Genomic DNA, 25,688 nt, shown 5'->3' with positions numbered 1-25,688 from the left:
CGTTAAAATAGATTAGGGATGGGGAAATAGTAAAATATAAGACTGTTAACAGAAGTACCGTAAGCTCATTGTGGGCAGGGAATCTGTGTTTACTGATCCACTGGACTCTTCCAAGTGCTTAGTACAGTGCCTGGCACATCGTAAGCGCTTAACAAATGCCATAATTCTTATAATGATTATTAGAGGGAAAAACAGACATTAAAATAGAGTAGGGGTGGGGAAATAGTAAAATATAAGACTGTTTACAGAAGTACCGTAAGCTCATTGTGGGCAGGGAGTCTGTGTTTACTGATCCATTGGACTCTTTCAAGCGCTTAGTACAGTGCTTCGCACACAGTAAGCAATCGATAAATACAATTGAATGAATAAGTACAGTGGGACTTGGGTATCAAAATGCTTGTCTTTAAATGTATGCACGGATCTTCTCGTTGAGAAGCAGCGTGGCTCAGTGGAAAGAGCCCGGGCTTTGGAGTCAGAGGTCATGAGTTCAAATTCCGGCTCCGCCAATTGTCAGCTGGGTGACTTTGGGCAAGTCACTTCACTTCTCTGGGCCTCAGTTACCTCATCTGTAAAATGGGAATGGAGACTGTGAGCCCCCCCGTGGGGCAACCTGATCACCTTGTAACCTCCCCGGCGCTTAGAACGGTGCTTGGCACATAGTAAGCGCTTAGTAAATGCCACGATTATTATATATTATAAATCACTTATTCATTCACATTAATGTCCGTCTCTCCTCTAGACCTTAAGCTCGTTACGGCTAGGGAACGCGGTCTGCCAATTCTGCTGTACCCTCTGAAGCGCTTAGTACAGTGCCCGGCAAATAGTAAGTGCCCAGTGACTGCCGTTGATTGACGCTGCCACGTGCGGAGTCGCCACGGAGGGGAGGGGCGGGGAGGGAAGTGAGGGTGTAAATCTGGGAAGGCCCCGTGGAGGAGATGTGATATTCTCGGAGGGTTTCGAAGGCGGGGAGGGAAGTGAGGGTGTAAATCTGGGAAGGCCCCGTGGAGGAGATGTGATTCTCGGACGGTTTCGAAGGCGGGGAGGGAAGTGAGGGTGTAAATCTGGGAAGGCCCCGTGGAGGAGATGTGATTCTCGGAGGGTTTCGAAGGCGGGGAGGGAAGTGAGGGTGTAAATCTGGGAAGGCCCCGTGGAGGAGATGTGATATTCTCGGAGGGTTTCGAAGGCGGGGAGGGAAGTGAGGGTGTAAATCTGGGAAGGCCCCGTGGAGGAGATGTGATATTCTCGGAGGGTTTCGAAGGCGGGGAGGGAAGTGAGGGTGTAAATCTGGGAAGGCCCCGTGGAGGAGATGTGATCCTCGGAGGGGAGGGAAGTGAGGGTGTAAATCTGGGAAGGCCCCGTGGAGGAGATGTGATTCTCGGAGGGGAGGGAAGTGAGGGTGTAAATCTGGGAAGGCCCCGTGGAGGAGATGTGATTCTCGGAGGGTTTCGAAGGCGGGGAGGGAAGTGAGGGTGTAAATCTGGGAAGGCCCCGTGGAGGAGATGTGATCCTCGGAGGGGAGGGAAGTGAGGGTGTAAATCTGGGAAGGCCCCGTGGAGGAGATGTGATTCTCGGAGGGGAGGGAAGTGAGGGTGTAAATCTGGGAAGGCCCCGTGGAGGAGATGTGATTCTCGGAGGGTTTCGAAGGCGGGGAGGGAAGTGAGGGTGTAAATCTGGGAAGGCCCCGTGGAGGAGATGTGATCCTCGGAGGGGAGGGAAGTGAGGGTGTAAATCTGGGAAGGCCCCGTGGAGGAGATGTGATTCTCGGAGGGGAGGGAAGTGAGGGTGTAAATCTGGGAAGGCCCCGTGGAGGAGATGTGATTCTCGGAGGGTTTCGAAGGCGGGGAGGGAAGTGAGGGTGTAAATCTGGGAAGGCCCCGTGGAGGAGATGTGATCCTCGGAGGGGAGGGAAGTGAGGGTGTAAATCTGGGAAGGCCCCGTGGAGGAGATGTGATTCTCGGAGGGGAGGGAAGTGAGGGTGTAAATCTGGGAAGGCCCCGTGGAGGAGATGTGATTCTCGGAGGGGAGGGAAGTGAGGGTGTAAATCTGGGAAGGCCCCGTGGGGGAGATGTGATTCTCGGAGGGTATCGAAGGCGGGGAGGGAAGTGAGGGTGTAAATCTGGGAAGGCCCCATGGAGGAGATGTGATTCTCGGAGGGTTTCGAAGGCGGGGAGAAGCCGGGAGAAGCTCTCGCCGTGGCCGGGGAACAGGGATGGAGGCCGGGAGGGGATGACCTTGAAGGGCAGACTCTCCCTCCGCGCCCCTACCCACCCCCCGAGGGTGAGAGGCCCTGCCGGTTTTCCAGCTGTGGGAAAGAGCCGGCACTCAGCCCGGCTCCTCCCGCCATCCCTGTGGGTGGGGGGGTGCCAGGCCCAGCCTGGGGAACTTCAGCCCACTTGGCCCGCTGCCCGGGAACACGCCAGTCCTGGCGTCCATCCGGGCACGGCTTGAGGGGAAGACGAGGCGGGGAGGTTCTGGCGGGGGCCTGCCCGGCTCCGGGTCGGGGGGTGGTGTCAGCGGAGAGATTCTGGCGATGGTGTGGGGGGGTCAGCGTCACCCGCCTTGGGTGCCTCCGCTCCCCCGCCGATGACCCTGAGCCAGGGTGACCTCGGCTGGGCCGGGCCCGGAGGTGACTCCGAGCCCCGGCTCGGAGCCCGGCGGGGAGGTGGTCCTCGGGTCCCGCTCCCCTGGGCCCGGATGAATATTTTATGGGATGGAAGGTTTAGAAGCTTTTAGAGCCCGACTGAGCCCTCGCCCCCTCCCTTCCCGGCGCCCGGCTACGCCTCCCCGTCTGCTCCGCGCCATCACCCTGCCCGCAGAGCCAGCCCCGACACGCCGGGGCTTCTCTCTCCTCCGGTGCCCGCCCGAAGGCCGGGTGGGCCGGGGCGCGGAGGGCCCGGCGGGGACCCCCGGGCGGCGGCGGCGGCGGTCCCTCTTCGGCGGCGACCATGCGCTGCACCAAGTGCCTGCTGAGCGTGGCGGCCCTGCTCCCGCTCCTGGCCCTGAAGCTGTACGTGGACTGGGGCCCCGAGCCGGCGCCGGGGCCCCCGGTGCGCCGGGGCCCGCCCGCGCCGGGCCCCGCGCCCCCGGCCGAGCCCTCGCTGCCCGCCAACCTGTCCCGGCGCCTGGGCCAGTCGGCGCCCCCGGCCGCGGCCTACTGGAACCGGGAGCAGTGGCGGCTGCGGGGCCTCCCGGCCGGGCCCGAGGCGGGGGACTGCCGGGCCTGGGGGGCCGCGGCCGCGGCCGCCGTGCCGGACTTCGCCTCCTACCCGGAGCCCCACCGCCGCTTCCTGCTGTCGGCCGCCTGCCGCGACTTCCCGCTGCGGCTGCAGGCCCGGGGCGGGGGCTGCGGGCCCCCGGGGGCCCGGCCCCCGTACCTGCTGCTGGCCGTCAAGTCGGCGCCGGGCCGGTTCGCCCAGCGGCAGGCGGTGCGGGAGACCTGGGGCCGCGAGGCCGGGGGCGTGCGCCGCCTCTTCCTGCTGGGCTCGGCCCGCGGCGAGCACCAGCCGGACCTGGGGCCCCTGGTGGGGCGCGAGAGCCGGCGCCACGGCGACCTGCTGCTCTGGGACTTCCAGGACGTGGCCTTCAACCGCACGCTGAAGGACCTGCTGTTCCTGGGCTGGCTGGCCCGCCGGTGCCCCCGCGTGCCCTTCGTGCTGCGGGCCGAGGACGATGCCTTCGTCCACGTGGAGGCCCTGCTGGGCCTCCTGCGCGGGCTGGACCCCGCCCGGGCCCGCACCCTCTACCTGGGGCAGGTCTTCGCCCGGGCGGCCCCCTTCCGCTCGCCGGGCAGCCCCTACTACGTGCCCGAGTCCTTCTACGCGGGCGGCTACCCGGCCTACGCCGGCGGCGGGGGCTACGTGTTCGCGGGGCGGCTGGGGCCCTGGCTGCTGCGGGCGGCGGCCCGCGTGGCCCCCTTCCCCATCGAGGACGTGTACGCGGGGCTCTGCTTCCGCGCCCTGGGGCTGGAGCCCCGGGCCCACCCGGGCTTCCGCACCGACGACGCCGGGCTGGCCGAGGCCCAGCAGGACGACCCCTGCGCCCACCGCCGCCTGCTGCTCGTGCGGCCCCGCGGGCCCCGCCAGACCCTCCGCCTCTGGCGGGGCATGCGCGACCCCGCCCTGCGTTGCTGAGGGCGGCCGGTCCCCCGCCGTCCCTCGCTTGCGTTGGCGTGTGCGGCCCCCCCTTCCCTGGCTAAGATGGAGAAGCGTGGGGGCTGAAGGCGGAGGCCCGAACAGTTAAGACGTGTAACTTATTAAACGATCGCAGCCCGGACTCTCACGTCCATCCCCGGTGAGGTCTGTGGACTCGGCCCGTTGGGACGGTCCTCGGCGGGAGGATGGTGGGCGCCCCTCATCTCTTCCCACGGTCCCCTCAGGAGGCGACCCGAGGTCCCCGGGGGGGTGGAGGAGACACGCAGGCCGCGGGAGCTGGACGGAGACACCTTTATTGACCTCCCCGCCGCTACAGAATCGGACCCGTGAGCGGAGTGCGGGGGGTGGGGAGGTGCTCCGGCCCCCCAATTCCGCTCCCGGGGAGAAGGCGCTGGGAGAAACGGCAGGTGAGGGCCCAGTCTCGGGGTCCGCAAGTGGGTGGGGATGGGCCCCTGGAGCCTGGGGGAAGCGGACAGAAGGGATGGCCCTCCCCGGGAAGGGTTGGGGGTTCCTCCCTTAAAAAGAGGCCGGTGAGCCAGAAAATCCGGGTGTCCAGCTCTCCCTAGAGCGACGGGGGCCGCACCGGATCCGCTTCCTTTTCTGTTCTCGCAGGGTGGGTCGGGTCTCCTGCCCCCCGGCCGTGGCGGGCCAACGAAAGCGGGGCGGGGGGGTGTCGGCGGAGACCTCGGACTCCCCGCTTCCTGCGGCCCTCCCCGATCGGGGCGGCTGTGAGTGGCCGGCCGGCCGGCCGGCAGGCGTCTACACCTCCCGGCGGGGCGAGGGGCGCCGACCGGGACCGTCACTGCTCGAAGTGGTCCAGGGGGTAGTGCTCGCCGTAGGTCTTGAGATGGCGGGCCAGGGCGTCCCGCTGCTTCTGCAGGTGGGCGGGCATCTCGCGGTACACGTCCGAGAACAGCAGGTTGGGGTTGGGCTTCAGCCTCCGTTCCGCCGCCTCGAAGGCCTCCATCACCTGGGGGGGGGGTGGCACCGCGGCCGGGATCAAGCCCGGGCCGCCCCGCGGCTTCCGTCGCCCCCGTCACCGTCCCAGCCGGAGGTCGCGGGCCACGGGGGAGAGGGACCCGTCCGCGGACAGCCCGGAGGGGAGGGACTGGGGGGCCGAAAGGGTGGCACGGCCTCACCAGCTTACGCGACTGCTTCCTCCAGCTCTTCTCCTCTTCCTCCCCCCACCAGCCCTTGCCGAGCAGGTAGTGGCGCAGACGGGAGATGGGGTGGTCCTGTTTGTCCCAGTAGTTCACCTCGTCCACCGAGCGGTAGGCCGAGCTGTCGTCGCTCGTGCTGTGGTGCCCGGTCCTGGGGGCGAAGAGGGCTCAGGCGGGCGCCCGGGGGGCCCGGCCTTTCTCTCCGGGGCCTTCGGGAGCGGGAGTCCCAGCGACCCGAGGGCAGGGTGCAGGGATGACGATGATAATTGCGCTACCAAGCGCTTTCTATGCGCCGGGCACTGTACTAAGTGCTGGGGTGGATACGAGCAAACTGGGTCCATCTGGGGCTCACGCTCTTAATCCCCGTTTTACAGATGAGAGAACTGAGGCACCGAGCAGTGAAGTGACTGGCCCAAGGTCACACAGCAGACGAGGGATCAGAACCCAGGTCCTTCTGACTCCCAGGGCCGTACTCCACCCACTAGGCCACGCTGCCCTGGGGAAGGGGTCTGAGCTGGAAAGGGGGGTTAGGAGGGAGGGCGGACGGGGGCACAGAGACGCGAGGTCGCCCGGCCGTTGGCACAGTGGGCAGGGGGCCGTGGCTCTCCTGGGGAGGAGAGGGTGGGCAGAGCGCCCGTCCCCTGCCCTTCCCTGGCTGTGTGCGTGTGTGCATGTATGTATGTGGCGTGGGGGACGACGACGACGACACGCACCTGTACGTCATGGCCTCGATCAGGAAGGGCTGGTTTTCGGCCACGGCCCTGCGCCGGGCTTCCCTGGTGGCGTTGTACACGGCGAACACGTCATTGCCGTCCACCCGGATCGACATGATCCCGTAGCCGGGGCCTCTGGCGGCTGGGGCGGAAGATGGCCATCAGAGCGGGGGGCACCCCCCCGGTCGCCCCCCGGCCCGCCCTCCTTCCCCCCCGGCCGCCCCCGCGGGCCACGCACCGATGCCGTCCCCGCGGTACTGCTCCGAAGTCGGGGTGGAGATGGCGTAGCCGTTGTTGCGGCAGAAGAAGATGATGGGGCACTCCAGGGTGGCGGCGAAGTTGAAGCCCGCGTGGGCATCGCCCTCGCTGGCCGCCCCCTCCCCGAAGTAGCAGATGACGGCCCGGTTGGCGTTCTCCCTCTTGGCGGCGTAGGCCGCGCCCACCGCTGCCGGGGACGGGGGAACAGGTCGTGCCCGCGGCTGCCGGGCCTCCCTCCGGCCCCGGACCCTCCATGGGTGGGTGTTTTTTGGGGGGGAGGAGGAGAGAGGGCTGCCCCAGGGTGGGTGCTTTGGTGGGGGCAGGACAGGGCCCGAAATCCACTCTCCCGTGAGTTTCTGCCTCTGCATCTGTCCACCCATCCTCTCCTGGTCCCCCTGCCCGAGCAGCCTCCAAAATGGGGCGTCCGTTGGGTGGGTGTATATATGTTTGTACATATTTATTACTCCGTTTATTTTACTTGTACATATCTATTCTATTTATTTTATTTTGTTAGTATGTTTGGTTTTGTTCTCCGTCTCCCCCTTTTAGACCGTGAGCCCACTGTTGGGTAGGGACTGTCTCTAGATGTTGCCAATTTGGACTTCCCAAGCGCTTAGTCCAGTGCTCTGCACACAGTAAGCGCTCAATAAATACGATTGATGATGATGATGGAAGAGGAGAGGAACACCCTCTCCCCCCCCCCGACCCAAACTTCGGGGCTGGTTGGCTCTCCTTCCGCCTTTAACGACACTGCTACACAACCCTATGCTAAACAACAGTCAGCCTTGGAACGCATCTGTGAGGTGTGCATGTGTGCGCACCTATGTACCAACATCTTATCTGTGTGTACATCCGATGCTAACCCAGCCCACATGCTTCCCTCCTCCATCGCCACCCTACTATCACTCAGATCTCATCTTTTGCAGCTAATCGGTGGTATATGTCGAGCGCCTTCTGATTAATTTAATTAATGATGGCATTTATTACGCGCTTACTATGTGCAAAGCACCGTTCTAAGCCCTGGGGAGGTTACAAGGTGATCAGGTTGTCCCACAGGGGGGCTCACGGTCTTCATCCCCATTTTCTAGATGAGGGAACTGAGGCCCAGAGAAGTGACTTGCCCAAAGTCACCCAGCTGACGATTGGCGGAGCCGGGATTTGAACCCATGACCTCTGACTCCAAAGCCCGGGCTCTTTCCAATGAGCCAAGCTGCTTCTCCTTACTAACCCGGCCCACACGCTTCCCTCCTCCATCGCCACCCTACTATCACTCAGATCTCATCTTTTGCAGCTAATCGGTGGTACATGTCGAGCGCCTTCTAATTAATTTAATTAATGATGGCATTTATTAAGCGCTTCCTATGTGCAAAGCACCGTTCTAAGCCCTGGGGGGGTTACAAGGTGATCAGGTTGTCCCACAGGGGGGCTCACAGTCTTCATCCCCATTTTCCAGATGAGGGAACTGAGGCCCAGAGAAGTGAAGTGACTTGCCCAAAGTCACCCAGCTGACAATTGGCGGAGCCGGGATTTGAACCCATGACCTCTGACTCCAAAGCCCGGGCTCTTTCCAATGAGCCAAGCTGCTTCTCCTTACTAACCCGGCCCACACGCTTCCCTCCTCCATCGCCACCCTACTATCACTCAGATCTCATCTTTTGCAGCTAATCGGTGGTACATGTCGAGCGCCTTCTAATTAATTTAATTAATGATGGCATTTATTAAGCGCTTCCTATGTGCAAAGCACCGTTCTAAGCCCTGGGGGGGTTACAAGGTGATCAGGTTGTCCCACAGGGGGGCTCACAGTCTTCATCCCCATTTTCCAGATGAGGGAACTGAGGCCCAGAGAAGTGAAGTGACTTGCCCAAAGTCACCCAGCTGACAATTGGCGGAGCCGGGATTTGAACCCATGACCTCTGACTCCAAAGCCCGGGCTCTTTCCAATGAGCCAAGCTGCTTCTCCTTACTAACCCGGCCCACACGCTTCCCTCCTCCATCGCCACCCTACTATCACTCAGATCTCATCTTTTGCAGCTAATCGGTGGTACATGTCGAGCGCCTTCTAATTAATTTAATTAATGATGGCATTTATTAAGCGCTTCCTATGTGCAAAGCACTGTTCTAAGCCCTGGGGGGGTTACAAGGTGATCAGGTTGTCCCACAGGGGGGCTCACAGTCTTCACCCCCATTTTCCAGATGAGGGAACTGAGGCCCAGAGAAGTGAAGTGACTTGCCCAAAGTCACCCAGCTGACAACTGGCGGAGCCGGGATTTGAACCCATGACCTCTGACTCCAAAGCCCGGGCTCTTTCCAATGAGCCAAGCTGCTTCTCCTTACTAACCCAGCCCACACGCTTCCCTCCTCCATCGCCACCCTACTATCACTCAGATCTCATGTGTTTCAGATATGTCGAGCGCCTTCTAATTAATTTAATTAATGATGGCATTTATTAAGCGCTTTCTATGGGCAAAGCACCGTTCTAAGCGTTGGGGAGGTTACAAGGTGATCAGCTTGTCCCATGGGGGGCCCACGGTCTTAATCAATCAATCAATCAATCAATCGTATTTATTGAGCGCTTACTATGTGCAGAGCACTGTACTAAGCGCTTGGGAAGTACAAATTGGCAATACATACAGTCCCTACCCAACAGTGGGCTCACAGTCCTTTAGACTGTGAGCCCACTGTTGGGTACGGACCGTCTCTATATGTTGCCAACTTGTACTCCCCAAGCGCTTAGTCCAGTGCTCTGCACACAGTAAGCGCTCAATAAATACGATTGATGGAGGGAGTCCAGCGAGTGGAGGTGGACGGAGGGGTCGGAAGTGGGGGCTGGAGAGTTGGGGATTGGTGGGGGGGGGGACCGGGTGGGGGGGCTCACCTTGGGGGATTTGGGTAGCCAGCGGGGAAGAGATGGTGACGAAGTGCAGGTCCCTGCAGCCGTAATGCACGGGCATCTGGCGGCCCTTGCCGGGGTCACTGGCGTTGCCGTAACACTGGGACATGAAGAGGTCCAAAGGGTAGCCGCGGTACATCAGCACTCCTGGGGAGGGTGGGCGGGTGGGCCGGTAAGTGGGTGGGTGGGTTGTCCAGGGAGCCCATCCCCTCCTCCAGCCCCCTTGGACCTAGCACAGCCCACCCCCAGGAGGCCTTCCCACACTGAGCCCCCTCCTTCCTCTCCCCATCCCCCCGCCTTCATCAATCGTATTTATTGAGCGCTTACTATGTGCAGAGCACTGGACTAAGCGCTTGGGAAGTACAAGTTGGCAACATCTAGAGACAGTCCCTACCCAACAGTGGGCTCACAGTCTAAAAGTCCCCCCGCCTTACCTCCTTCCCCTCCCCACAGCACCTGTATAGATGGATGTACATATTTATTCTATTTATTTTATTTTGTTAATATGTTTGGTTTTGTTGTCTGTCTCCCCCTTCTAGACTGTGAGCCCGCTGTTGGGTAGGGACCGTCTCTAGATGTTGCCAACTTGGACTTCCCAAGCGCTTAGTCCAGTGCTCTGCACACAGGAAGCGCTCAATAAATACGACTGAATGAATGAATGAATAGGGACCATCTCTATATGTTGCCAACTTGGACTTCCCAAGCGCTTAGTCCAGTGCTCTGCACACAGTAAGCGCTCAATAAATACAACTGAATGAATGAATAGGGACAGTCCCTATATGTTGCCAACTTGGACTTCCCAAGCGCTTAGTTCAGTGCTCTGCACACAGTAAGCGCTCAATAAATACAACTGAATGAATGAATAGGGACCGTCCCTATATGTTGCCAACTTGGACTTCCCAAGCGCTTAGTACAATGCTCTGCACACAGTAAGCACTCAATAAATACAACTGAATGAATGAATAGGGACCGTCCCTATATGTTGCCAACTTGGACTTCCCAAGCGCTTAGTTCAGTGCTCTGCACACAGTAAGCGCTCAATAAATACAACAATGAATGAATGAATAGGGACTGTCCCTATATGTTGCCAACTTGGACTTCCCAAGCGCTGAGTCCAGTGCTCTGCACACAGTAAGCGCTCAATAAATACGACAATGAATGAATGAATGAATAGGGACCATCCCTATATGTTGCCAACTTGAACTTCCCAAGCGCTTTGTCCAGTGCTCTGCACACAGTAAGCGCTCAATAAATACGACAATGAATGAATGAATGAATGAATAGGGACCTTCCCTATATGTTGCCAACTTGGACTTCCCAAGCGCTGAGTCCAGTGCTCTGCACACAGTAAGCGCTCAATAAATATATATGTATATATGAATGAATGAACCCCCAGCCCGCAGGACCACAGCTTCCCGCCGCCCTCCAGGAAGCCCGGCTGGGCGGACCCGCACTCGCCCCCCGCCCCGAGCCCACCCACCCTCATCCCTGATCCTTCTCCTGTACCTCTCTGAGCTCGGCACCCCGTCTTCTGACCCCGGGGGCGTGGGGAGGTCCTCCGCTGCTCCGTCCCCCCAACCTCCGGGACCCCCCGCCTCCCCGGGACCCCGCCGACGCCCCGCGGACCCCTCCGTCCTAGAATCCCACATGACCCCCCGATGTCCCCGACGGGACCCGGGGCGGTGGGGCCTACCCGCCTCTCGGTACTGCCCGAACACCAGGTCGGTGTCGTCCAGGGCGGCGGCGCTACCGACGTGGGTGCCCTCCTCGCCGTAGTTGGTCATGTAGAAGGAGATGCGACCCTGCGGACGGGGGACGACGGGTGTGGACGGGTCACCTCGCTCGGACCCCCGCCTCCATCCCGCCTACCCCAGAACAGTGAGGCCTAGTGGGTGGCGCCCGGGCTTGGGTTCCGATCCCGGCTCCTCCGCTCGTCTGCTGTGTGACCCGGGGCAAGTCACTTCACCTCCCCGTGCCTCGGTTCCCTCACTTGCAAAATGGGGATTAAGACCGAGGGCCCTGTTTGGGACAGAGATAGGGTCCAACCCGACTAACCTGTATCTAACCCAGTGCTTAGTGCGTGGCACAGAGCAAGCGCTCAACAAATACCACGATTATTATTATGTGAGAAGCAGCGTGGCTCAGTGGAAAGAGCCCGGGCTTGGGAGTCCAAGGTCATGGGTTCAAATCCCAGCTCTGCCAACTGTCAGCTGGGTGACTTCGGGCAAGTCGCTCAAGTTCTCTGGGCCTCAGTGACCTCATCTGTAAAACGGGGATTAAGACTGTGAGCCCCCCACGTGGGACAACCTGATCACGTTGTATCCTTCCCAGCGGTTAGAACAGTGCTTTGCACATAGTAAGCGCTTAATAAATGCCATTATTATTATTACTAAATGCCATCATTTATATTATTATAATTAGGCCGGGCCACAGTGGGGATGGTACAACACTCTCCCGGGAGGAAGTCACAAGCCACGAATTGTCCCAGCTGCCAGGACTGGCACCTCCCAACCATCCGGGCTTCCTGCCATCTAACCACATTCCCTCCCGCTGCAGGGAAAGGTGGAGAGGCGGGGGTCTGTGGGGTCCTGGGGAGAGGGGCGTCAGGGCCCAGATGAAGGGGATCCCAAGTGCCGAGCAGGGAACGAAAGCCTGCTTCCGTTCGGGAAGACGGCCGACCCCGGTCAGAGGCCGGTGCCCCCATGAGCAGCAGCATGGCTCAGCGGAAAGAGCCCGGGCTTTGGACTCAGAGGTCGTGGGTTCAAATCCCAGCTCTGCCAATTGTCAGCTGTGCGACTTTGGGCAAGTCACTTCACTTCTCTGTGCCTCAGTTCCCTCATCTGGAAAATGGGGATTGGCTGTGAGCCCCACGTGGGGCAACCTGATCACCCTGTATCCCCCCAGCGCTTAGAACAGTGCTTTGCACAGAGTAAGCGCTTAACAAGTACCATCATTATTATTATTATGAGCACCAAGCGGGGCTCCATATGTGTCCAGGGGTGAGGTGGGGAATCTCGCGCCCCCGAGCCCGCCCGCTCCGTCCCACCAAGCTTCCTCCCTCCTGCCGCCCTTCGGGACGGTCCGGATAATCTCCCGGAAGAGACGGCCGTGGCGGCTTCGGAGGGGACGACAGGGACGGGCGCCGTTCCTCCTCCAGGGAGCCCGCCCAGACTGCGCCTTGAGGTTCCGGCACCCTGGCCCCACCGGCGACCGGCTACGGCCTCCGTGTTCGGGGAACGTCTCTGCCAGGGGCACCGCTCCGCCCGCTCCAACAGGTGCTGGAAGAGGACGGGGGCGGGGAAGCCCAGACCCACCTGCCTCTGGGATTCATACAGGATGCGATCCATGGTGTTGAGGAGCGTCATAGTCTTGTAGAATTTCAGCACCTGTCCCTGGGGCAGCTGCGGGGGGAAAAGATGGGGACCGCGTGAGCGGCCGAGACCCCGGGAAGTCCCGGGGAGCCCTGAGGCCCTGCCCGCCCACAATCAATCAATCAATCAATCGTATTTATTGAGCGCTTACTGTGTGCAGAGCACTGGATTAAGCGCTTGGGGAGTCCAAGTTGGCAACATTTGGAGACAGTCCCTACCCAACAGTGGGCTCACAGTCTAGAAGGGGGAGACAGAGAACGAAACCAAACATATCAACAAAATAGAATAGATAGGTACAAGTAAAATAAATAGAGTAATAAATACGTACAAACATATATACATATATACAGGTGCTGTGGGGAAGGGAAGGAGGCAAGACGGGGGGGATGGAGAGGGAGAGGAAGGAGGGGGCTGAGTGTGGGAAGGCCTCCTGGAGGAGGTGAGCTCTCAGTAGGGCCTTGAAGGGAGGAAGAGGGCTAGCTTGGCGGATGGGCAGAGGGATTGGGGGCATTCCAGGCCCGGGGGAGGACATGGGCCGGGGTTTGATGGCGGGACAGGCGAGAACGAGGCCTAACGGTGAGGAGATTAGCGGCGGAGGAGCGGAGGGTGCGGGCTGGGCTGGAGAAGGACAGAAGGGAGGTGACGCAGGAGGGGGCCAGGGGATGGACAGCCTTCGGTCAAATGATAATTAAAGGTCCTTTATAAAGAAGCAGGCAAACATTGCCGTTTCCCAGATACAAGAACGCGTGGACGGTGTCCCAGAACACTGGGGTCATCGCCCGGACACAAAAGTCAACCATCCAAATGTGAGGTTGCAGTCCACAGGACCAAATAATGGATGGGTGGTCTTTATAGCTTCTCTAAATCAGACAGTAATTCTTGTTTTCTACCGGGGGTGACTGGAGGGGAAACAGCTCTGAGAAGCAGCGTGGCCGAACAGCTACAGCGGGGCTTGGGCGACAGAAGGACCTGGGTTCTAATCCCAGCACCGCCACATGTCTGCCGGGTGACCAGGGGCCAGTCCCTTCACTTCTCTGAGCCTCGGTTCCCTCATCCGTAAAATGGGGATGAAGACTGTGAGCCCCTCATGGGACAACCTGATTACCTTGTACCTACCCCAGCGCTTAGAACAGTGCTTTGCACATAGTAAGCGCTTAACAAATACCAACATTATTATTATTATTATTATTATTATTATTATTATCTGCAAAATGGGGGCCCCGTATAGGACAGGGACTGTGTCTGACCCAATTCGCTTATATTCCTTATATATCGCTTGTACATATTTACTATTCTATTAATTTTATTTTGTGAATAAGTTTCCGTTTTGTTGTCTGTCTCCCCCTTCTAGACTGTGAGCCCGCTGTTGGGTAGGGACCGTCTCTATACGTTGCCAACTTGGACTTCCCAAGCGCTTAGTACAGTGCTCTGCACACAGTAAGCGCTCAAGAAATCAGTTACCTCATCTGTAAAATGGGGATGAAGACTGTGAGCCCCACGTGGGACAACCTGATAACCTTGTAATCTTCCCAGCGCTTAGAACAGTGCTTTGCACAAAGTAAGCGCTTAATTAATGCCATTAAAAAAAAAACAAAAAGAAATACGATTGAATGAATGAATGAATGAATGAATATCCATCCCAGTGCTGAGTACAGGGCCCGGCACAGAGTAAGCGCTTAACAAATATCACAATTGTTGTTATCTGCCCCGACAGCTTGAAACTGGGGGCTGGTGGGTGGATAATAATAATAATAATAATAATAATAATAATAATGGGATTTGTTAAGCGCTTACTATGTACAAAGCACTGTTCTAAGCGCTGGGGAGATACAAGGCGATGAGGTTGTCCCGCATGGGGCTCACAGTTTTAATCCCCATTTTACAGATGAGGGAACTGAGGCTCAGAGACGTTAAGTGACTTGCCCCAGGTCACACAGCAGACATGTGGCGGAGCCGGAATTCGAACCCATGACCTCTGACTCCAAAGCCCGGGCTCTTTCCACTGAGCCACGCTGGGGGCGTGACCTTTGTGGGGGGAGGGAAGGGTGGTCGGGGAGGGGGCATCTCACCTGGGGGTCTTCCTCGGGGTTTACGATCTGGCCCTGCCGGTCCATGACCCGGTAGACGGGGATGCCGGAAATGACGTTGGGCTGGATAAAGTCCAGCTTGTCCACGAATTCGGCCGAGGCCCCCGGGAACTGGGGCTTCTCTTCCAGCGACGGGAATTCCTCCTGCTGCTGCCGGGAAGCCTGGAGCGAGACGGGCGGGGCGGTTGGGATCACGGCTCCCCCTCTCCATCCCGGACCCTGGGATCCTCCTCTCTGGAAGGCGGCAGAGGGGAGAGGTCGAGCAACTGGCCCGGATCTCTGGCCGGGGCCCCTCTCTCTCCCCACTGGGCCCCATGGGCCTCTCCATAATAATAATAATTATTATTATTTTATTATTATTATAATAAACCATAATAATAATAACCATAATAATAATAATGGCATTTGTTAAGCACTTACTATGTGCAGAGCACTGTTCTAAGCACTGGGGGGGACACACCATCATCATCATCATCAATCGTATTTATTGAGCGCTTACTATGTGCAGAGCACTGTACTAAGCGCTTGGGAAGTACAAATTGGCAACATACAGAGACAGTCCCTACCCAACAGTGGGCTCACAGTCTAACAGGGGGAGACAGAGAACAAAACCAACATACTAACAAAATAAAATAAATAGAATAGATATGTACAAATAAAATAAATAAATAAATAGAGTAAAAAATTAGAGTAAATAGAGACACACGGTGATCAAGTTGTCCAATGCGGGGCTCACAGTCTTAATCCCCATTTTACAGATGAGGGAACTGAGGCTCAGAGAAGTGACTTGCCCAGCAGACATGTGGCGGAGTCGGGATTCGAACCCATAACCTCTGACCCCAAAGCCCGTGGTCTTTCCACTGAGCCACGCTGCTTCCCTTGGGCTAAAGGTGGAGATCGCTCGTCTGATGCCAACCTTCTCCCCGTCCCTCCGTCTTGTCCATCTCGCCGCCGACCCCTCGCCCACGTCCTGCTTCTGGCCTTCTTTATTCTATTTATTTTATTTTGTTAATATGTTTTGCTTTGTTGTCTGTCTCCCCCTTCTAGACTGTGAGCCCGCTGTTGGGTAGGGACCGCCTCTAGATGTTGCCAACTTGGACTTCCCAAGCGCTTAGTACAGTGCTCTGCACACTGTAAGCGCTCAATAAATACGATTGATTGATTGATTGATTGTCTCCCCCTTCTAGCCTGTGAGCCCGCTGTTGGGTAGGAACCGTCTCTCTATGTTGCCAACTTGGACTTCTCAAGCGCTTAGTCCAGTGCTCTGCACACAGTAAGCGCTCAATAAATACGATTGAATGAATGAATGAATGAATGAGTGAATCAAAAACAAAAAACAACCAGTGAAGAGGGGTGGGCTTAATGTCTCCCACCCTAAAGACTTTTTGGCGGACAGGGGTCCCTGGGGGACAGGGGTGGGGAGGACAATAATAATAATAATTATAATAATAGCATTTGTTAAGCGTTTACTATGTGCAAAGCACTGTTCTAAGCGCTGGGGGGGATACAAGGTGATCAGGTTGTCCCGCGTGGGGCTCGCAGGCTTCATCCCCATTTTACAGATGAGGTCACTGAGGCTCCGAGAAGTGAAGTGACTTGCCCAAGGTCACACAGCAGACACGCGGTGGAGCCGGGGTTCGAACCCACGACCCCTGACTCCAAAGCCCGGGCTCTTCCCACTGGGCCACGGGATGGATCGGGTGGCCGGGGAAGAAGACGGGGACTGCGTCCAACCTGATGAGCTTGTATCCACCCCGGCGCTTAGTACAGCGCCGGGGAGGGAATGGGGGCAAAATGGGGCTAGGGGCTTGTGGGGGCCCAAAGGCAGGAAAAGGGGGCTGGGTGGGCCAGACAGTAGCCAAGGCGGCCAGTTGGGCACACGGCTTGTCGGCCGAGGTGACCTTTCTTTTTCCCAAGTGACCGGATGGGCGGGCCCGGCCAATAGCCCGGAGACACATAAAGTGGGTGGGAGGGGGAGGAAAGGGGAGAATCAATCAGAGGTATTTAGTGAGCGCTCTCTGTGCAGAGCACTGTACTACACGCTCGGGAATACAGTACGGAGAGTACCATATAACAGAGGCGGCAATCTGTGGCACTTCTCGCGTGTTTACTGTAATGCAGAGCACTGTACTAAGTGCTCCAGAGAACAACAGAGGTGGCAATCAATCATTGGTACTGAATGCTCTCTATGTGCAGAGCACTGTACTGAGCGCTTGGGAGAGTATGATACGGCAGGATATGTTCCCTGCCCGTACCAAATTGAGAATTGGGAGGGGAGACAGGATTCGGGGAGCCCCCAGACTGCCACCCTGCTGCTCTCGGCCTGAGGGGGCAAGACCCAAAGGCCCTGGGGGCAGTCGGTCAGTCAGTCAATCAATCAGTCGTATTTATTGAGCGCTTACTGTGTGCAGAGCACTGGACTAAGCGCTTGGGAAGTACAAGTTGGCAACATATAGAGACAGTCCCTACCCAACAGTGGGCTCACAGTCTACTTATTGAGCGCTGACGGTGTGCACTGTACTAAGCGCTTGGGACAGTCCAACAATATAACTGTGTCCAACCTGATTACCTCGTTTGTACGGGGAAGCAGCGTGGCTCAGTGTGTGACTTTGGGCAAATCACTTCTCTGTGCCTCAGTTCCCTCATCTGAAAAATGGGGATTAAGACTGTGAGCCCCACGTGGGACAACCTGATCACCTTGCATCTCCCCAGTGCTTTGCACATAGTAAGCGCTTAACAAATACCATCATTATTACTATGGTACTAGAGAAGCAGTGTGGCTCAGTTGAAAGAGCCCGGGCTTTGGAGTCAGAGGTCAAGGGTTCAAATCCCGGCTCCGCCAATTGTCAGCTGTGTGACTTTGGGCAAGTCACTTCACTTCTCTGGGCCTCAGTTCCCTCATCTGTAAAATGGGGATGAAGACTGAGCTCCCCCCCCCGTGGGACAACCTGATCACCTTAGAGAAGCAGCATAGCTCAATGGAAAGAGCACGGGCTTTGGAATCAGAGGTCATGGGTTTGAATCCCGACTCCTCCACATGTCTGCTGTGTGACCTTGGGCAAGTCACTTAACTTCTCTGAGCCTCAGTTCCCTCATCTGTAAAATGGGGATGAAGACTGTGAGCCCCCCGTGGGACAACCTGATCACCTTGTATAATAATAATGGCATTTATTAAGCGCTTACTATGTGCAAAGCACTGTTCTAAGCGCTGGGGAGGTTACAAGGTGATCAGGTTGTCCCACGGGGGGCTCACAGTCTTCATCCCCATTTTCCAGATGAGGTCACTGAGGCATTGTATCCCCCCCAGCGCTTAGAACAGTGCTTTGCACATAGTAAGCGCTTAACAAATGCCATTATTATTATTATTATTGTAACCTCCCCAGCGCTTAGAACAGTGCTTTGCACATAGGAAGCGCTTAACAAATACCATCATTACTATTCTTATTATGAGGTCATTCATTCAACCGTATTTATTGAGCGCTTATTGTGTGCAGAGCACTGTACTAAGCGCTTGGGAAGTCCAAGTTGGCAACATAGAGAGACGGTCCCTACCCAACAGCGGGCTCACAGTCTACAAACTAGAAACAACATACTTTGTTAATATGTTTTGTTTTGTTGTCCGTCTCCCCCTTCTAGACTGTGAGCCCGCTGTTGGGTAGGGACCGTCTCTATATGTTGCCAACTTGGACTTCCCAAGTGCTCTGCACACAGTAAGCGCTCAATAAATACGACTGAATGAATGAAGTCTAGAAGGTCACTGAGGCCCAGAGCAGTTCATTCAGTCGCATTTATTGAGCGCTGCCCGCGTGCAGAGCCTTGGACCTTAAGCGCTTAACAAATACGACCGTTGTCGTATTGGCCTTTCCCACAGTATCAATCAATCATATTTATTAGGCGCTTACTGTGTGCAGAGCACTGGACTAAGCACTTGGGAAGTCCCAGTTGGCGACATATAGAGACGGTCCCTACCCAACAGCGGGCTCACAGTCTAGAAGGGGGAGACAGAGAACGAAACAAAACATATTAACAAAATAAAATAAATAGAATATCATCATCATCAATCATATTTATTGAGCGCTTACTGTGTGCAGAGCACTGTACTAAGTGCTTGGGAAGTACAAGTTGGTCAACATATAGAGACAGTCCCTACCCAAAAATATGTACAAGTAAAATAAATCAATAAAGAGTAATAAATACGTACAAACATATATACAGGTGCTGTGGGGAAGGGAAGGAGGTAAGGCGGGGGGGATGGACTTCCCAGACTGAGCCCCCCTCCTTCCTCTCCCTCTCCTCCCCGCCTTACCTCCTTCCCCTCCCCACAGCACCTGTATAGATGTTTGTACGTATTTATTACTCTATTTATTGATTTACTTTACTTGTACAAATCTGTTCTATTTATTTTAACAAACAGCACAGCCTGGGGACAGAACATGGGCCTGGCAGTGAGAAGATTGTACAGATTTATTACTCTATGTATTTTACTTATACATATTTACTATTCATTTTATTCTGTTAATATGTTTTGTTTTCTTGTCGGTCTCCCCCATTTAGACTGTGAGCCCGCTGTTGGGTAGGGTCGGTCTCTATCTGTTGCCAACTTGGACTTCCCAAGCGCTTAGTCCAGTGCTCTGCACACAGTAAGCGCTCAGTAGATACGATTGAATGAACTGAAGGAGCTCACCTCCTCCAGGAGGCCTTCCCAGACCGAGCCCCCTCCTTCCTCTCCCCCTCCACACCTCCTTCCCTTCCCCACAGCACCTGTATAGATGTATATATGTCTGTACATATTTATTACTCTATTTATTTATTTTACTTGTACATATCTATTCTATTTATTTTATTTTGTTAGTATGTTTGGTTTTGTTCTGTCTCCCCCTTCTAGACTGTGAGCCCACTGTTGGGTAGGGACCGTCTCTATCAATCAATCGTATTTATTTATTTATTTTAGTTGTACAACATCTATTCTATTTATTTTATTTTGTTAGTATGTTTGGTTTTGTTCTCTGTCTCCCCCTTCTAGACTGTGAGCCCACTGTTGGGTAGGGACCGTCTCTATATGTTGCCAACTTGGACTTCCCAAGCGCTTAGTCCAGTGCTCTGCACACAGTAAGCGCTCAATAAATACGATTGATTGATTGATACCGTGGGAAAGGCCAATAAGACAACGGTCGTATTTGTTAAGCCCCTTTAAGCGCTTAAGGTCCAGGGGTCTGCACGCAGGAAGCGCTCAATAAATACGATTGATTGATTGATTGATTGAGCGCTTACTGTGTACAGAGCACTGGACTAAGCGCTTGGGAAGTCCAAGTTGGCAACATATAGAGTTGCCAACTTGGACTTCCCAAGCGCTTAGTCCAGTGCTCTGTACACTGTAAGCGCTCAATAAATACGACTGATTGATTGATAGAGAAGCAGCGCGGCTCAGTGGAAAGAGCCCAGGCTTTGGAGTCAGAGGTCATGGGTTCGAATCCCGGCTCCGCCACATTCATTCATTCATTCAATCGTATTTATTGAGCGCTTACTGTGTGCAGAGCACTGTACTAAGCGCTTGGGAAGTACAAGTCGGTAACATAAAGAGACGGTCCCTACCCAACAGCAGGCTCACAGTCTAGAAGGGGGAGACAGACAACAAAACAAATTAATAAAATAGAATAAATATGTACAAATAAAATAGAGTAATAAATCCGTACAAACATATATACATATATACAGCTGCTGTGGGGAAGGGAAGGATGTCTGCTGTGTGACCTTGGGCAACTCACTTCACTTCTGAGCCTCAGTTCCCTCATCTGTAAAATGAGGATGAAGACTGCGAGCCCCACGTGGGACAACTTGATCCCACTGTATCCCCCCAGCGCTTAGAACAGTGCTTGGCACATAGTAAGCGCTTAACAAATGCCGCCATTATTATTATTATTGATTGGACTCCTTTTAGACTCCCCCTTTTAGACTGTGAGCCCACTGTTGGGTAGGGACTGTCTCTCTATGTTGCCAACTTGGACTTCCCAAGCGCTTAGTCCAGTGCTCTGCACACTGAAAGCGCTCAATAATAATAATAATAATAATAATGGCATTTATTAAGCGCTTACTATGTGCAAAGCACTGTTCTAAAAATACGATTGATTGATTGATTGCCAACTTGGACTTCCCAAGCGCTTAGTCCAGTGCTCTGCACACTGTAAGCGCTCAATAAATACGCTTGATTGACTGAAGAGAAGCAGCATGGCTCAGTGGAAAGAGCCGGGCTTTGGAGTCAGAGGTCCTGGGTTCGAATCCCGACTCCGCCACATGTCTGCTGTGTGACCTTGGGCAAGCCACTTCACTTCTCTGCGCCTCAGTTCCCTCATTTGGAAAATGAGGATGAAGACTGCGAGCCCCCCGTGGGACAACAAGTATCCCCCCCCTGCACTTAGAACAGTGCTTGGCACATAGTAAGCGCTTAACAAATGCCGCCAGTATTATTATTATTATTCATCATCATCAATCGTATTTACTGAGCGCTTACTATGTGCAGAGCACTGTACTAAGCGCTTGGGAAGTCCAAATTGGCAACATATAGAGACAGTCCCTACCCAACAGTGGGCTCACAGTCTAACAGATTGACTGGACTCCTTTTAGACTCCCCCTTTTAGACTGTGAGCCCACTGTTGGGTAGGGACTGTCTCTCTGGGTTGCCAACTTGGACTTCCCAAGCGCTTAGTCCAGTGCTCTGCACACTGTAAGCGCTCAATAAATACGATTGATTGATTGATTGATTGGAGGAGGGAATGGAGGGCCGAGCCCTTGGGGAGCCCCTTCCCCCGGGTCCCCCCGGCACTCACGGAGCCGGCCAGGCCCCTGGCCCCGGTGGGTGGTCGTCGTGGAGGCGGCGGTTGGAAGGGAGGCCGGTCCCTGAGGACCCGCCATGGCCGCAGCAGGCCTCGCCTCAGCGCCCCCACAGCCCCAACCGCCGCCATCTTGGCCGCCCTCTCCTCCCCGCCCAGGCCGCGCCTCCTCCTCAGGCCCCGCCCGCTCCCCTGAGGTAAATAATAATAAAAAAAATAATAACAACAACAATAATAAAACCCTTGATTAAGCCCTTACTACGTACATTCACTCAATCGTATTTACTGAGCGCTCAGCACTCACTGGACTAAGCGCTTGGGAAGTCCAAGTTGGCAACATAGACGGGCCCTACCGAACGCACAGTCAATAAATACGATTGATTGATTGACAGGGAAGCACCGTTCTAATAATAATTAGACTAATTATTATAATTAGTAATTATATAACTAATAATTATAATTAGACTAATAATAATAATAATTAGGGGAGACGGACAACAGAACAGAACAGATTCACAAAATGACATAAATAGAATAAATATGGACAAATAAAATAGAGTAATAAATATGTACAACCATATATACATTCATTGAATCGTATTTATTGAGTGCTTACTGTGTGCAGAGCACTGGACTAAGCACTTGGGAAGTCCAAGTTGGCAACATCAATCAATCAATCGTATTTATTGAGCGCTTACTGTGTGCAGAGCACTGTACTAAGCACTTGGGAAGTACAAGTTGGCAACATCAATCAATCAATCAATCGTATTTATTGAGTGCTTACTTTGTGCAGAGCACTGTACTAAGTACTTGGGAAGTCCAAGTTGGCAACATCAATCAATCAATCAATCGTATTTATTGAGCGCTTACTTTGTGCAGAGCACTGTACTAAGCACTTGGGAAGTACAAGTTGGCAACATATAGAGACAGTCTCTACCCAACAGTGGGCTCACAGTCTAAAAGGGGGAGACAGAGAACAAAACCAAACATACTAACAAAATACAATAAATAGAATAGATATGTACAATAAATAAATAAATAAATTGAGTAATAAATATGCTCAAACATATATACATATACACAGGTGCTGTGGGGAAGGGAATGAGGTAAGATGCGGGGGATGGAGAGGGGGACGACCTTGGGCAAGTCACTTCACTTCTCTGGGCCTCAGTTACCTCACCTGTCAAATGGGGATGAAGACTGTGAGCCCTCCGTGGGACAACCTGATCACCTTGTAACCTCCCCAGCGCTTAGAACGGTGCTTTGCACATAGTAAGCGCTTAATAAATGCCATCATTATTATTATTTATTATTATTTATTGAGCGCTTACTGTGTGCAGAGCACTGTACTAAGTGCTTGGGAAGTCCAAGTTGGCAACACATAGAGATGGTCCCTACCCAACAGTGGGCTCACAGTCTAGAAGGGGGAGACCCTGAAGTGAAGTGACGTTCATTCATTCAATCATATTTATTGAGCGCTTACTATGTGCAGAGCACTGTACTAAGAGCTTGGGAAGTACACGTTGACAACATATAGAGACGGTCCCTACCCAACAGTGGGCTCACAGTCTAAAAGGGGGAGACAGAGAACAAAACCAAACATATTAACAAGATAAAATAAATAGAATAGATATGTACAAGTAAAATTAATAAATAAATAGAGTAATAAATATGTACAAACATATATACATATTTACAGGCGCTGTGAGGAAGGGAAGGAGGTAAGATGGGGGGATGTAGAGGGGGACGAGGGGGAGAGGGGGACGATTGAATGAATGAATGAATGAAAGGTGATCAGGTTGTCCCATGGGGGGCTCACAGTCTTCATCCCCATTTGACAGGTGAGGGAACTGAGGCACAGAGAATAATAATAATAATAATCATAATGGCATTTGTTAAGCACTTACTATGTGCAGAGCACTGTTCTAAGCGCTGGGGGGATACAAGGTGATTAAATTGTCCCACGTTGGGCTCACAGTCTTAATCCCCATTTTACAGATGAGGTCACTGAGGCCCAGAGAAGTTAAGTGACTTGACCAAAGTCACACAACTGACAAGTGGTGGAGCCGGGATTTGAACCCATGACCTCTGACTCCAAAGCCCGTGCTCTTTCCACTTAATACTACTACTACTACTACTAATAATAATAATGATGATGGCATTTGTTAAGCGTTTACTATGTGCAAAGCGCTGTTCTAAGCGCTTAGTACGTGCCAGGCACGGTACTAAGCTAAGGACACAGTAAGTGCTCAATAAATAATAATAATAATGATAATGGCATTTTATTAAGCGCTTACTATGTGCAAAGCACTGTTCTACGCACTGGGGAGGTTACAAGGTGATCAGGTTGTCCCACGTGGGGCTCACAGTTTTAATCTTAATCCCCATTTTACAGATGAGGTAACTAAGGCACAGAGAAGTGAAGTGACTTGCCCAAAGTCACATAACTGACAAGTGGCAGAGTCGGGATTTGAACCCATGACCTCTGACTCCAAAGCCCGGGCTATTTCCACTGAGCCACGCTGCTCCCCGGTGAGGTAGGTACGTAGCCAGGTGAGGTAGGAGGGGGCAAGAGGTTTGAGTATTTTAAAGCTGAGAATTGTATTGTACGCTTCCAAGCGCTTAGTACAATACAAGATTCTCCCTTGGAAGAGTTGCTGTTGCTGAATTGTACTTTCCAAGCGCTCAGTACAGTGCTCTGCACACCGTAAGTGCTCAGTAAATACAATTGAATTGAATTGAAGAGTACAACATAATTAGCTGAAACGGTTTCCTAGCAGGTGGCAGGCAGCAAGCAGCACGGCCTACGGGACAGAACATGGGCCTGGCAGTGAGAAGGACCTGGGTTCGAATCCTTGCTCCGCCACTTATCTGTTGTGTGACTTTGGGTAAGTCACTTCACTTCTCTGTGCCTCAGTACCCTCACCTGTAAAATGGGGGATAAGACTATGAGCCCCATGTGGGACAGGGACTGTGTCCAGCCTGGTTAGCTTGGATCCACCACAGCGCTCAGCACGACGCTCGACGCACGGTAAGCGTTTGAATAAATCCCATTATTACAGAGTACGCTACAGGGTGGCTCAGTGGAAAGAGCATGGGTTCAAATCCAGGCTCCGCCACTTGTCAGTTGTGTGACTTTGGACAAGTCACTTAACTTCTCTGTGCCTCAGTTACCTCATCTGTAAAATGGGGATGAGGACTGTGAGCCCCCCGTGGGACAATCTGATCACCTTGTAACCTCCCCAGTGCTTAGAACAGTGCTTTGCACATAGTAAGTGCTTAATAAATGCCATTATTATTATTATTATTAAGTCACTTAACTTCTCTGTGCCTCAGTTACCTCATCTGTAAAATGGGGATGAAGACTGTGAGCCCCCCGTGGGACAATCTGATCACCTTGTAACCTGCCCAGCGTTCAGAACAGTGCTTTGCACATAGTAAGTGCTTAATAAATGCTATTATTATTAAGTCACTTAACTTCTCTGTGCCTCAGTTACCTCATCTGTAAAATGGGGATGAAGACTTGTGAGCCCCCCGTGGGACAATCTGATCACCTTGTAACCTGCCCAGCGCTCAGAACAGTGCTTTGCACATAGTAAGTGCTTAATAAATGCTATTATTATTGTCACTTAACTTCTCTGTGCCTCAGTTACCTCATCTGTAAAATGGGGATGAAGACTGTGAGCCCCCCGTGGGACAATCTGATCACCCTGTAACCTCCCCAGTGCTTAGAACAGTGCTTTGCACATAGTAAGCGCTTAATAAATGCTATTATTATTATTATCACCCCGGTTCTCACCCCATATATATATATATGTAAATATGTTTGTACATATTTATTACTCTATTTATTTATTTATTTTACTTGTACATATCTATTCTATTTATTTTATTTTGTTAGCATGTTTGGTTTTGTTCTCCGTCTCCCCCTTTTAGACTGTGAGCCCACTGCTGGGTAGGGACTGTCTCTATATGTTGCCAACTTGGACTTCCCAAGCGCTTAGTACAGTGCCCTGCACACAGTAAGCGCTCAATAAATACGATTGATTGATTGATTGATTGATTCTCAGGCCTCCCGCGTAGACCAGAGGGCCGGAGGGAGCTCGCGCGTGCGCACTGGAAGAAGAAGCCGCTCGCCCGTGCGCACTGGAAGAAGGAGCCGCGGCCGGAGGGAGGTCGCGCGTGCGCACTGGGAGAAGGAGCCGCGGCTGGAGGGAGCTCGCGCGTGCGC

The 25,688-nt window shown here is 54.0% G+C and overlaps 2 protein-coding genes across 2 annotated transcripts; one reads left to right on the top strand and one right to left on the bottom strand.

The window, feature by feature from the left end:
- Positions 1 to 2,913: 2,913 nt before the first annotated feature.
- Positions 2,914 to 4,272, top strand: B3GNT8 (UDP-GlcNAc:betaGal beta-1,3-N-acetylglucosaminyltransferase 8). Its single transcript, XM_038767550.1, has one exon. It carries the CDS (start codon positions 2,946 to 2,948, stop codon positions 4,128 to 4,130), a length of 1,185 nt encoding a protein of 394 aa, XP_038623478.1. The 5' UTR covers positions 2,914 to 2,945; the 3' UTR covers positions 4,131 to 4,272.
- Positions 4,273 to 4,423: 151 nt separating this feature from the next.
- Positions 4,424 to 21,589, bottom strand: BCKDHA (branched chain keto acid dehydrogenase E1 subunit alpha). The gene is made up of 9 exons (XM_038767656.1): positions 21,455 to 21,589; positions 14,613 to 14,792; positions 12,487 to 12,573; positions 10,866 to 10,974; positions 9,158 to 9,319; positions 6,263 to 6,469; positions 6,025 to 6,166; positions 5,291 to 5,462; positions 4,424 to 5,121 (listed from the first exon to the last, which is right to left on the bottom strand). Exons 1-9 carry the CDS (start codon positions 21,587 to 21,589, stop codon positions 4,951 to 4,953), a joined length of 1,365 nt encoding a protein of 454 aa, XP_038623584.1. The 3' UTR covers positions 4,424 to 4,950.
- Between the last annotated feature and the right edge of the window lie 4,099 nt (positions 21,590 to 25,688).

This window comes from Tachyglossus aculeatus, chromosome 26 (assembly GCF_015852505.1).
Source record: "Tachyglossus aculeatus isolate mTacAcu1 chromosome 26, mTacAcu1.pri, whole genome shotgun sequence".
NCBI lineage: Eukaryota > Metazoa > Chordata > Mammalia > Monotremata > Tachyglossidae > Tachyglossus > Tachyglossus aculeatus.
This window is presented reverse-complemented; position numbering and strand designations above follow the sequence as displayed.